The sequence below is a fragment of the Geotrypetes seraphini genome, chromosome 9 (genome assembly GCF_902459505.1).
Source record: "Geotrypetes seraphini chromosome 9, aGeoSer1.1, whole genome shotgun sequence".
NCBI lineage: Eukaryota > Metazoa > Chordata > Amphibia > Gymnophiona > Dermophiidae > Geotrypetes > Geotrypetes seraphini.
In genome coordinates this window covers 25,253,794-25,266,751 of record NC_047092.1, presented here as the reverse complement: position 1 = coordinate 25,266,751, position 12,958 = coordinate 25,253,794, and the positions used below count along the sequence as shown (strand labels likewise).

Genomic DNA, 12,958 nt, shown 5'->3' with positions numbered 1-12,958 from the left:
GCCCCCCATTCCATCTCTCCCCCTGTCTGCCTGCCTCCCTCCCTCCCTCCAGGTCCACCATTTCTCCCTCTCTCTTCCCAATGATTCTCCCTTCAAGTATCTTTTTCCCTCTTCCTCCACACTACCCCAGGTCCAACCTTTCTCCCTTCATCTCACTCTCCTCACAGCCCAGCTTGCCTTTCCCTCCAGCGCCGATCCCTCTCTCCTCACAGCCCAGCTTGCCTTTCCCTCCAGCACCGGTCCCTCTCTCCTCACATCCCGATGTGTCTTTCCCTCTGGTGCTGATCCGGTCGCCGCCAAATCTTCCGGCCTCAGTGATTCGGCAGTGTTGTACGTGGCTCCCCCTCCTGCTTTTTGCCTGCCGCGGTCTGTTTTCAATGACGCACAACTTTCTGTTTCTGCCACGGTGGACGGAAGGCAGGAGGAGGAGCCATGGACAACACTGCCGAAGCCAGCAGACTTTCTGGCGTGACGCAACATCGGACTGGCGCAGGAGGGGAGAACACCGAGAAGGGGAAGTTCAGGAGCATTGCTGTGGGCCACATAAAAAGGCCAAGCAGGTCTTGTGTTTGACACATGTGATAATAATAATAATAATAATAATAACTTTATTCTTATATACCGCCATACCCATCGAGTTCTAGGCGGTTTACAACAATTAACAAATGGTCTGCATTGACAAGCTTATTTACAACGTGTTACAAGCAGATTTACAAACAAATTACCTGTAGATTTACAGTAAATTACAACGATTTACAATTTACAACAGACAGCAATGAAGTTACCACAATTTACAGTAGTCTGCAATGAAAGGGAGATGTATAACAGTTTAGCTGAAAATTGTGGGTTAGATCGGACTAGACAAGGGAAGAGGAGAGAGGGTCGGGGGGGGAGTCAGGAGAGGGAGGAAGGGGTTGGGGGAGGGGCCGGGGTTATTTGAGGTGAAGGGATTAAATAGGGGTCGTGATTGTTGAATAGGTAAGTTTTTAGTAGTTTTCTGAAGGCAAGGTAATTAGGGGCCTCGAGTATCACCTGGGCCAGCCATGGGTTCAACTTGGCTGCTTGGAATGCGAAAGTACTTTCGAGGGATCTTCTGAGAAGGCAGTGTTTTGGCGAGGGGAAGGCGAACAGTTGGATTCTGCGTGATGTCCTTTTGTTGCAGTAAAGGTTGAAGTGGGTATTTATGTAACTTGGGGAAGAACCGTTAACCGATTTGTAACAAAAGCATGCAAATTTAAAGAGAACTCTAGATTCTACTGGCAGCCAGTGCAGTTGGTGATAGAATGGAGTGACATGTTCCCATTTCTTTAGGTCAAAAATGAGGCGCACTGCGGTATTTTGAATTATTTTTAATCTCCTGGTAGTTTTCTTTGTAGCGTTAAGGAAGATGATCTAGGGGAAGAGACAATTTAATAAAATAGGCCTTTAATACACCATTACTCAAATCAAAAAAATCACTCAAAAAGTGTAATAATAGAATTCATACTTCTGGAACCAAACACACTTAGAATTTGAAGATATGCTCAGAGACACGAAGGCAAAAACAAGGAGCCACAGCCCCAAGAGAAAATTGTCTCACCACCCAATCATTGCATATTATAGATTCCAGTGAAAACCATAGTTCATTGCTGCAAACTAGCATAGAAAGAATTTTCTTATACTTTGAGCTGTTACAAGCAAAAACACTTAGCTTGATCAGAGGTTCTAGTAGAGTACCAGTTCTTTGGTTTTCCCCATATATAATTGGACTTTAATACACCACAGCATTGTAGTTTCAAAAGAACATAGCTAGCAAACACACACATACACACCCCTCTTAACCCATTGTCTCCATTCTCCACCATACCATTGTCTTCCTGTCAACTACCCTTTTCTTCTAGCCAGCTGCTCTACAGCCACTACTAGAATTTGCTGGCCAGCTCTTCATCTAGCCAGCTACTTTTCTTCATGCTAGCTATCACCACTCACTCCAGCTATTCAGCCAACTCTTAACGCCATCTATCTGTCCCTTACAGTTTGCTGAAGGCTACTGCTTCAACCACCAAACCAGGAGTTTTCTTCTTCTCCACACCATGTGGATCTTGGTGCTTTTGAGCCCGACTATGCAAGACTTTCCATCCTGATCTTTTGGGACTAGCGATCTAAAGTTAAGCTTATGAGTTCCTGCACTGCTTAACTCAAACTATTTGAGAGTGACAAGTTAGAGTTGAAGAGAGTTTCTATTTTGGGGGCAGGAGGAAAAATTGGGGGCATAACAGTGCCTAGGACTGTCAAATCCCTGATTAGATTATCATTGTTGTTTTAGCTTTCTTAAAATACTACTTTATGTAGGTGCTGTTCATAGTGTTACAGATTTTTTTAATTGCTGAATCTTTTCCATTTTTCCAAGATGTTTTTATAAACAGATGTGCAGACCATTTATTAATTATAACACCAATTTATGCATGATATACTTGTCATTCCACGTTATTGTAGCCTTTTTATCACTTAGGTTGGCTTCTGGCTTGATGCTTTGTGAAGGTTTTTGTACACTTTATTTTCACATGTCCATACATTTCACATCTAATATAATAAAATGCTAGGCCGCGCATGCGCACTCAAAAGTCGTGTTCCCTGATCCGTCGCGGAAATACGACTGCGCATGCGCGCCCCTGGCTCTCACTGTGCACTATGCTCAAGCTGCTGCCACGGCTCCTCTCTCGAACCGCAGCAGGATCGAGAGAGGAGCTGCGACGGGGGCTTTCAGGACAGAATATGATTACCATGTTTCTTTAGGCAGCCCCGGTTGTTTACTTGGATTCAATGTCAGCATTACGGTTCGCCGGCCGCCAGCCGTGAGAGCCGGGTGAGGAAGGCCGCCGCAGCCTCGCGGCTAGGTAGGGGGACAACAATCGCGCTTATGCTCAAGCCGCCACCACGACTCCTCTCTCGAACCGCACCAGGATCGAGAGAGGAGCTGCGGCGGGGGCTTGAGCATAAGCACCATTGTGGTCACCCTACCTAGCCGCGAGCCTGCGGCTGCCTTCCTCTCACGGCTGGCGGCCGGCGAACCCTAATGCTGACATTGAATCCAAGTAAACAACCGGGGCTGCCTAAAGAAACAAAGTTTCACGGTGCTTGGCCCGCCAAACAATTCCTGCCATTGCCGAAATTTGCCCCACCGTTGCTTCCCTTCCTCCATCAGGTACAGTTCAGCTCCGCCTATGTTAAAAGGAGCTGCTTTGAAATTGGAGCCCTGCAGCCACCGTAACACGTTCCCTCTGCCGCGCTCCCATATGTCAGAGAAGGGGCGGGACCAAGGCAGAGGGGAACGTGCTACGGCAGTGGCAGGGCTCCGATTTCAACGCGGCTCCTTTTAACATTGGTGGAGCTGCACTGCACCTGATGGAGGGAGGGAAGGAAAGGTGGTTGTGCGCTGTTGAGCCCCTCTTTGCCCTCAGACCCTCTCCTAACTGCTCCCTCCTGTCTCAGACCACTGGGGGGAGGTGCCTGTCTTCAGCTGCAGGGATGGAGGGAGGGAAGAAGAAAGAAGGGGCCCTGGCAAGCGAGTTAACAAAAGCCAACCATAGCCTGGGACCCCTACATGATATGAATAATGACCAGACAACAAAAGGTAAGAAAAATAATTTTATTTTCTGTTTTGTGATTACAATATGTCAGATTTGAAATGTGTCTTGAGGGAGGCTGCCGCGGCGGCTTTGGACAGAGGGGCACCATTTTCGTGGGAGCCGGCCTTCGGAGAGGCTTGGGACGCGGGGACGGATGCGGGAGGGGCTGCCGCTGCGAAGGGCTTTGGTGGGGGAGCCAGCCAGACCGCGAGTGTGGGGACGTTGTAAGCGCGGATTGGTCAAGGAGCCGCCGCTGCCGAGGCTTTGAAATTGCTCTCCCACTGTCACTCCCTCCCGCCCCGGCTTTGCCTCTGCCCCTGCCCAGGTTCAAAAGCAGGAGAGGCGGTCATCTAGCACCCGTTAATCTAACGGGCTTAAATACTAGTATATATATATACATTTTATGTTTTATATATTTTTATTCCTTATACACATTTTGAGTTGTTCCATTTTGGTTTACTAGGACCCCCTGATGAAGGCGTGTTAACCGAAACACGGACTGTGTCGGGTCCTTTGGTTTGGTTTAAGGTGGTAATACTAACTGCATTCATAATTTTGTTATAATAAATTTAGTCTGTATACTTGTACATTTTGTCTGCAGTTTTTCTTTATTTTGGTTTGCGTTTTGCTTACTGCAGACTGTGTTGGTTTTTCCTTTTGTTGTTTGCTTTATAAACAGATATAACAGGAGTGTGACTAATGTTAAGTGAAAGAGAAATATAAATGAAAGCTTTGAGTCAATGGAGTATTTACTTTGTATTGTTTTATTTATATTGAGTTTAGGTTCTCCAAGGTGACCTTGTTAAATCTTTTATTTAGAAATATTTAAGTATTCATTTAATTTGTACTAAACAGGTTTTACAAGCTGTATATGCCAGAAATGATTTTTTAAAATTACCACAGTTTTGTTTGGAAACTTGTTGATGCAGGCAGTCTTATGCAGCTGAATCCCTTTCACCAACAAAAGATTTTCTGTGACAATGAGGCATAAGCTTTCTGAAAAGCGAGCCACTTATATTTTTCAGTAAATGTTTTAACACTATTCCATTATCCTAGGACAAGCAGGCAGGTATTCTCACAAGTGGGTGACGTGATCCAACGGAGCCCCAATGCGGACGCCTCACAAGCAGTCTTGCTTGAAGAAACTCGAAGTTTCGAGTCGCCCGCACTGCGCATGCGCGAGTGCCTTCCCGCCCAGCGCAGGGTGCGTCTCCTCAGTTCAGATAGCAGAGAAGCCAGGGAAGGTTACTCTCTTCATTTCACTCAGGTTCCACCAGACCTTCCTCCAAGAGAGTATCCTTCCAATCCATCCCAGACTGCCTTTCTTCTTCAGGAAGCTCAAGCTCTGCTTCGTCTCCATGCCATCGAACCAGTTCCCTTAGAACAGCAGAGCAGGGGGTTTTACTCTCGTTACTTCCTTGTTCCGAAGAAGATGGGCGATCTGCGACCCATTTTGGATCTCAACAAATTTCTAGTCAAAGAAAAGTTTCAAATGTTGTCCCTGGCATCCCTTTATTCCCTCCTCGAGCAGAACGACTGGTTATGCTCTCTGGATCTCAAGGAGGCCTACATTCATATTCCCATCCATCCGGCCTCCCGTCAATATCTCAGATTTCGGGTGGGGAATCTGCATTACCAATACAGAGTTCTACCCTTCGGCCTGGCCTCGTCTCCCAGAGTGTTCACCAAGTGCCTGGTAGTGGTAGCCGCAGCTCTAAGGAATCATGGTCTTCAGGTTTTTCCCCACCTAGACGACTGGCTCATCAAAGATTCCACATCTCAAGGGGTTATTGTAGCGGCCCAACGGACTACCTGGTTCCTACAAAGTTTGGGATTCGAAATCAACTTTCCCAAATCTCAACTTCAACCTTCTCAGAATCTGCAATTTATTGGAGCTGTTCTGGACACTGTCCAACTCAGAGCATTCCTTCCACAACAACGCCTGGATGCTCTTCTTCAACTCTGTCACACTGTGTCTTCCCTCTCTTCCATCTCAGCGAGACACATGATGGTGCTTCTGGGTCACATGGCCTCCACAATACACGTGACTCCTTTTGCCAGACTTCACCTCAGAATTCCTCAATGGAGTCTGGCATCTCAATGGACGCAGGCTTGCGATCCTCTTTCTCGACACATTGCAGTTACTCCTTCTTTGAAGAAGTCTCTCCGTTGGTGAATGCTCTCTTCCAATCTTTCCAGAGGCTTGCTTTTTCAAACGCCCCCTCATCAGAAGGTCCTTACGACATACTCTTCCACCTACACTTGGGGCGCTCATCTTGATGGTCTCTGTACTCAAGGCCTCTGGACCAGTACGGATCGCCAGTGTCATATCAATCAGTTGGAACTCAGAGCAATCCTCAAAGCTCTCCATGCTTTTCAATATCTGTTTCACTACACAGTAGTCCTTATTCGGACGGACAACCAAGTCGCCATGTATTATGTCAACAAACAAGGAGGGACAGGATCTGCCTCCCTTTGTCAGGAAGCTCTGGAAGTGTGGAAGTGGGCACAACATCTTCCTCAAAGCTGTCTACATTTAAGGGGCACAGAATTGCTTGGCGGACAACTTGAGTCGTCTCCTGCAACCTCACGAATGGACTCTCCATTCCTCCCCTCTTCATCACATTTTTTCACAGTGGGGAACGCTTCAAATAGACATCTTTGCAGCTCCCCACAACCACAAACTGCCTCAGTTCTGCTCCAGGATATATTCTCCTCACCGCCTCGAGGCAGATGCTTTTCTTCTGGAATGGACGAATCTTTTCCTCTATGCATTTCCTCTATTCCCTCTCATTCTCAATACTCTTGTCAAATTAAAGAACGATCATGCCACCATGCTTGTATCTCTTTCTGCTATGCCCAGGCTGGATTACCACTTCACAGTAAAGTGTCAGCCCATAAAGTCAGAGCAATGGCAGCTTCTGTAGCTTTCCTCAGATCTACACTTATTGAGGAAATTTGCAAAGCTGCTACTTGGTCCTCGGTTCATACCTTCACTTCTCACTATTGTCTGGATACTTTCTCCAGACGGGATGGACAGTTTGGCCAAACAGTATTACAAAATTTATTCTCCTAAGTTGCTAACACTCCAAAGGAACCAACAGCTCCAGAGGCCAATGGTAGCCTGCAAAGATCGCTAGCACCAGCGATCCTCTCTGCAGGCTGCTACACTGCTGGAATTAGTAAATGGATGCGCGGGAGGCCAGGGGGGAAGCCGGACACCACAGCACTTCCCGACTGACCCTCCCCCTTCCCCCTCTAAAGCAGCAGTGGCCGGCCAGCAAGAGGCAGCACTGCTGCTCCTGCTATAGGGGGCAAGGGGGAGAGGGTCAGTCACAGAATCGAGAGGCTGATATTTTTATTTTTATTTTTTTTTAATCGATTTGAATTGATTCACCCGAAGTGAATCGGTGAATCGTAAATCAGGCAGCACTAATATGTACAAAGATTCTTGGTGAAAGGAAAGTGAAGGTAAAACAAGAGATAAAGTGTAGTAAAAAGGAAAGAAGTCAGACTAAATGAGCTTTACCAATCTTATCTGCCATTATGCTCTGTGTTTCTCTGTATCTGTGTTTATTTTTGGAATATTCAGCAACTTGTTATTCTTAACCTTTTTAAATGGCTTTTACTGATTAAGTTAGGTGTCGGAGGGTGCCTACTGGCACATAAATTAAGGCACTGTTTATAAAATATGGGCTTTTATGCTCATTAGATAAGTCTGATAACATTGCTATAATCCAGCTATGACACTAAAAGAGCATGGATTAGTGTTAGTTCATCCAAAACATGTTTCAGGCATCTCAACTGGCATAACACAACCCCCTACCCCCCCTTTCTTAACTTTTGCTGTGGTTCTGTAAATCCAATAGGACTCTGAATTATTTAAAGACATCTGCAACCACCAGTGGGGTTTCTTAACAATAGTTGGTGATAATGAACAGATGCTCTAAATGCCCTGTAAACCAATATGCAGTAGTTTTAGCAATTCAGAACTAAACCATTATGCAAAATCCAACCTAATACAGCATCAAGACATCTTTGCAAAACAGATACGACTAAAATTTTGGCATAACAATGAACATCAATTCCAAAATCTTACATAGAAACATGATTCCAGATAAATGCCAAATGACCCATCCAGTCTGCCCATCCACAGTACCGTAATCATTCTCTCTTCCTCTCTCAGAGATCCCATGTGCCTATCCCCATACTTTCTTGAATTTAGACACAGTCTTTGTCTCCACAACCTCTACCGGGAGACTATTCCACGTGTCTACCACCCTTGCTGTAAAAAAGTATTTCCTTAGATTACTCCTGAGCCTATTGCCTTTTAACTTCATCCTATGCCCTCTCATTTCAGAACTTCCTTTGAAATTAAAGCATCTCGACTCATGCGCATTTATGCCATGTAGATATTTAAATGTCCCCTCTCTCGCCTTTCCTCCAAAGTATACATATTGAGATTTTTAAGTCTGTCCCCATACACTTTATGTTGAAAACCATGCACCATTTTAGTAAGAACATAAGAATTGCCGCTGCTGGGTCAGACCAGTGGTCCATCGTGCCCAGCAGTCCGCTCCCGCGGTGGCCCTTAGGTCAAAGACCAGTGCCCTAACTGAGACTAGCCTTACCTGCGTACATTCTGGTTTAGCAGGAACTTGTCTAACTTCATCTTGAATCCCTGGAGGGTGTTTTCCCCTATAACAGCCTTCAGAAGAGCAAAGAGAGAACCATCGGCTCACTTGTGATGATGTGACATGTGTATACTGTATATACTTGTATCGCAAGACTTTGCTTGTTTAGAACAGTCACTCTTGCAGCGTCAGAGAGAGAGGAATCATCAGCTCACTTGTGATGTGACACGTGTATACTGTATGTACTTGTATTTCAAGACCTTGCTTGTATATCAAGTTAAAATTTAATAAAATGTTTTGCTTGTCTTGCAAAACACTTGCATACCAAGTTACTTGCAATCCAAGGTTTTACTATATATTGATTCCTTTCCTTATAAAGAGTTATAATTAGTTAGATTGAATTTGAGGTCTCTTTTATACTTGGCCCTGTTTTGTTCTCCTCCTGGGCTAGATGGGTCAGCATGGGATGAAATCTGGCAAAGTGTTTCAATACAAGTACATACAGTATACACGCATCACATCATCACAAGTGAGCCGATGGTGCTTCTCTCCGTGACGCTGCAATAACGTAGCGACTGTTCTAAACAAGCAAAGGCTTGCAATACAAGTACGTATTTTGTATTAAAGTTTTTGGGTTGTGGAATGAATCGTCTGAGTTTCCATTATTTCTTATGGGGAAATTTGCTTTGATATACGAGTGTTTTGGATTACAAGCATGTTTTCGGAACAAATTATGCTCATAAACCAAGGTTTTACTGTATATCCCAGTAATGGACACCACATTAGAATATAAAATTGCTTAACCCCTGCCTTTATCCCCAAATGCAAAAGAAAAACAGCAGAAAATTTGGGAGGAATAGAGCAGTTCAAATAAGAGACCTCCCCATGTTTAAGCCAAGTTTAAAGGTGGATGTGTGGTGTTTAACTAAGGTCAGGTATCACACAAATGAAGGATGGTTCTGACTGTAACAACCTACAGTTCAAAGGGGCCAAAATCACAGGAGATTATACATCAGGTATTATCTTATTGACTCCAAAGAAGGCAATGTTTGCAAATTTCAAAATACAGGCCCATTATGACACTTTAACTGAGAAGGCCTGTGGCTCCAAAAAAACAGTATCCTTCCTGTGGCATTCATAACAGTAGAAAATGAATCAGAGAAACGCAAATGCAACCCCACCACAAAACAAACAACCAAACAAACCTTTTAAATAAGTTGTTGACCTGCCAAATAAAAGAAATGCCATAATCTACTCAGAACTGACCCAGGAGTTCACATCAAGGAGCAGTCCTATTGTCTATTTATAATGTTGCCTGTTATAAACAAAAAGAAGCATAAGAAGTTTGAATTGTTACAGTATGGCAAGTAACTATCACATTAAATGCAATATTTATTTTGTCTTTTGTTATAGATTGGAGCCTATGATCAGCAAATATGGGAAAAATCTGTAGAACAAAGAGAAATCAAGGTAATATTTTAGTGTTTTCTTTTGTTAATTCCTTTTTTTAATAATCAGACATTGAAACCACATTGCTGGCTGAGGGACTGGGTAATGAATTTCATTTGAGGCTCACTTCTGCAGTTTGGGTTAGTTTGTTAATTTTCTTATTGGTGAGAGTTCATATGTGTGTACTTGGTGCAAAGAGCTCCTAGCACTCAAACAGGCCTGATTTTTGGAGGCTAGAATAGCAGATTTGGAGGATCTGAGGCAGACAAAGAGGTTTATAGAGGAGGCCTACAGGGACATAGAAGAAAAGTCCTTTCACCAGTTTGGCAACTTCTGTGCTGCCACGGAAGTGAAATTTTGGCATTAAACAAAAGAACGCTCACTCCCACGTAGACTCCCACCATGCAGTAAGACAACAAATTGAAAATAAGAACAAGAATAAAGATTTCAAATAGCCTTCATCTCTAGCAAGTGTTGAATCAAGTGGATTTTTCTCAGAGCCATACATGACTTCTTTATTAGCACTGAAATCTATGATCTAAAATTTAGGCTAATGTTGAGGCAAATATGGTAATGATGACACCTTTTTTTAGGGGTGCAGCACACCTCAAGTAAAGGGTGTCAGATGGTTTTGAATTGCTGGGCAATTGTTGTTGTCTTCCTCCTGATATTCCCTAGTGAATATAAGTTTAATGTTTATTTAAAGCTTTTATACTGCTAACTAATGACTATGAAGTCAATTCAGACTGGTTTACATGAGCAGCTTTGATGGATATATGAACATAAACTTCAGTAGTGATGGTACTGTACATGAGTTACAATATATGAACTATAGACAAGGAGTAGCACTGCACTGCTGGAGTTATGACAAAAGAGCTTAGTAATAGTGTTTACATACAGAATTAGATTGTTTCTGAAATGTCCATTATACATATACACATACAAATCGTTTACCTTAGTCTGTCCTTAGATTGACTCAACAATTAAGAATACAATAACCCTATATCCAATCATTATACTTATTTATATCATTAACCTCTATAAATATACATACTAAACCTTTTAGTTGTCATTTAAATGTATCATCATGTTAACTTCCTTTGTATATCCTGCTTTGTGTATGTCGCACTGAATGGTTTCTAATCTTTAAACAAAATATAATTTTAGACAAAGGGAAGCTGAGTAAACACATAACAAAAGTTTTAAAATTATTATATCATTTACCCCCTCCTTTACAAAGCCGTGCTAGTGTTTTTAGCACTCGCTGCCGCAGTAACAGCTCGGACGTTCATAGAAATTCTATGAGCGTCAGAGCTGTTACTGCAGTGGCCAGTGCTAAAAACACTAGCACGGCTTTGTAAAGGAGGGAGTTATTTAGGGACCAGAGTATTCCAACATCCATATCACCCATTTGAAAAAGTAACTACTTCCTTAGTTAATGAATCAATTGACCAAGTTTGATTGATTAAATAGAATCAGCTGATTGATTTCAGCCAGCACTGTTGACTCTAAACGTACTATATATTGAACCTTAACATGAGTGTAGCAATCGCCACAAAGTTTCTACAAGTTGCTGTGCCACAATCAAATTCCAGAAGAGATGAGAAAAATAGTTGTTTAAATATATATCAGTAAGGAAATGGTTAAAAATGAAGTTCTGAGACTCCACTGAACCACAGTGAAAATCATTATCTCCAAATGGAGAAGACTTGGAACAAGAGTGAATCTTCCCCAGGAGTGGTGGCCTACTAATATTACTTCAAGGGCACAGTGATGGCCCATCCAGGAAGTCATGAAATATTCCAGATGAATATCCAAAGAACCTCGGGCCTCTCTAGACCCAGCTAATTAAGGTCAGTGTTCATAATTTCATAATAATAAAGAAACTGGACACAAATGTGATTTCATGGAAGAACAGCAAGACAGAAACCACAACTATCCAAGAGTAACATCTGTGCTTGCCTCATATTTGCAAAAATATACCTGGATGATTGTGTTAGTCTGGGGCTGTAAATCTAGACTGGGGCCACAGCTTGTGGTTCTTTGCATGTTTCTTTTGCAAGGAGCAAACGAACCCATTCAAATGCCCTGGAATAGTTATTATTATATACTTAGCTCTTTATTATTGAATCAGGAAATGCAGCGATGAAGTGAATACTCAGCTGTTACTCATCAGAGGGCAGTCAGCACAACTAGAAGATAATCATAGCAAACAGGAGGGCATAAAAACAGCTTAAATTTTCCAGTGTACATCACTGATTCACAAGGTTTGGGGGGAAAATGTTCTATGGACAGATGAGTCAACTGGCTCAGAAGAATAAGCTTAAAGAAGCACTCTAGTGTTTTCATGAGAATAAGACTAAAAAGGCACTTCCAGCTCAACTGTGACTTAAATGATGTAAAACCACATCTTAGGGCCTGATTCTCTTTAGGACACCCGGTCTCAGAAGCTGCCTAAGCAGCTTTTGAGATTTGCACACAGGCGTCCTATATAGAATCGCCTATCACCACGGTTCTCTAACCAGTCTCCTATGTCATAAGCGCCAGTTAGAGAATCGGGTTGCCGTTGAGCTGATCGCTGCAAGGGAATCTCCTTGCCGCGATCAGTTTAGCGGCAGGGAACCTGTCCCACTGTGAAGACTACTGGCAGGAGGGATGCCCAGTCCCTCCTGCCGGTACCCAACCGCACACCGAAGGGAATACTCCATGACCACCTCCCCCCAAGCCCACCCAGACTCCACAGTGCCTTAAATTGGCTGGCCAGAGGAATGTGTTTTCCCTCCACTGAATGGCAAGCCTGCCTCTTCCCGGTGAATCATGGAATGCACTGAGGAGGGGCCTAAGGCCCTGTTTGGGGCCTTATGCGCCTGGACCAATCAGGGCCTTAGACCCCTCCCCAGTGCATCCCACGATGCACCGGGAAGGGGCAGGTCTGTCGTTCAGTGGAGGCGGACCTGCTGGCCGGAAGGAGGAAGCATCTCTCCAGCCAGCCAACTTAAAAAAGGTATTGTGTGGTCCAGATGGACTTTGGGGGAGAACTGCAGCAAACCATTTGGAAAGCGGCGCAGGCCCAAGCAGGTGCGTGTAAAGCTTGGTCCTGACGTCCGCGCTCCTGACTCGTGCACCTGCTGCCCAGAAATAGTAAGGAGCCGTCGAGGGAGGGATATACACTGGACCACCAGGCTGCTTGAACAAGGTGCAGCCGGGGGGGGGGGGTTGGTTTAAATAGGTGGTCTGGTGGCGGTGTTTAAAAGGTACTGCAGGGGG

The 12,958-nt window shown here is 44.0% G+C and overlaps 1 protein-coding gene across 2 annotated transcripts in view; it reads left to right on the top strand.

Annotated features, from left to right (window-relative positions):
- PHTF2 (putative homeodomain transcription factor 2) overlaps window positions 1–12,958 on the top strand; it is a 163,815-nt gene that overhangs the window by 38,166 nt on the left and 112,691 nt on the right. For both annotated transcript variants that reach the window (XM_033958581.1, XM_033958580.1), the window contains exon 3: window positions 9,656–9,712. In XM_033958581.1, the coding sequence (XP_033814472.1) occupies window positions 9,656–9,712 (57 nt within the window). The remainder of the gene's footprint in view (window positions 1–9,655; window positions 9,713–12,958) is intronic.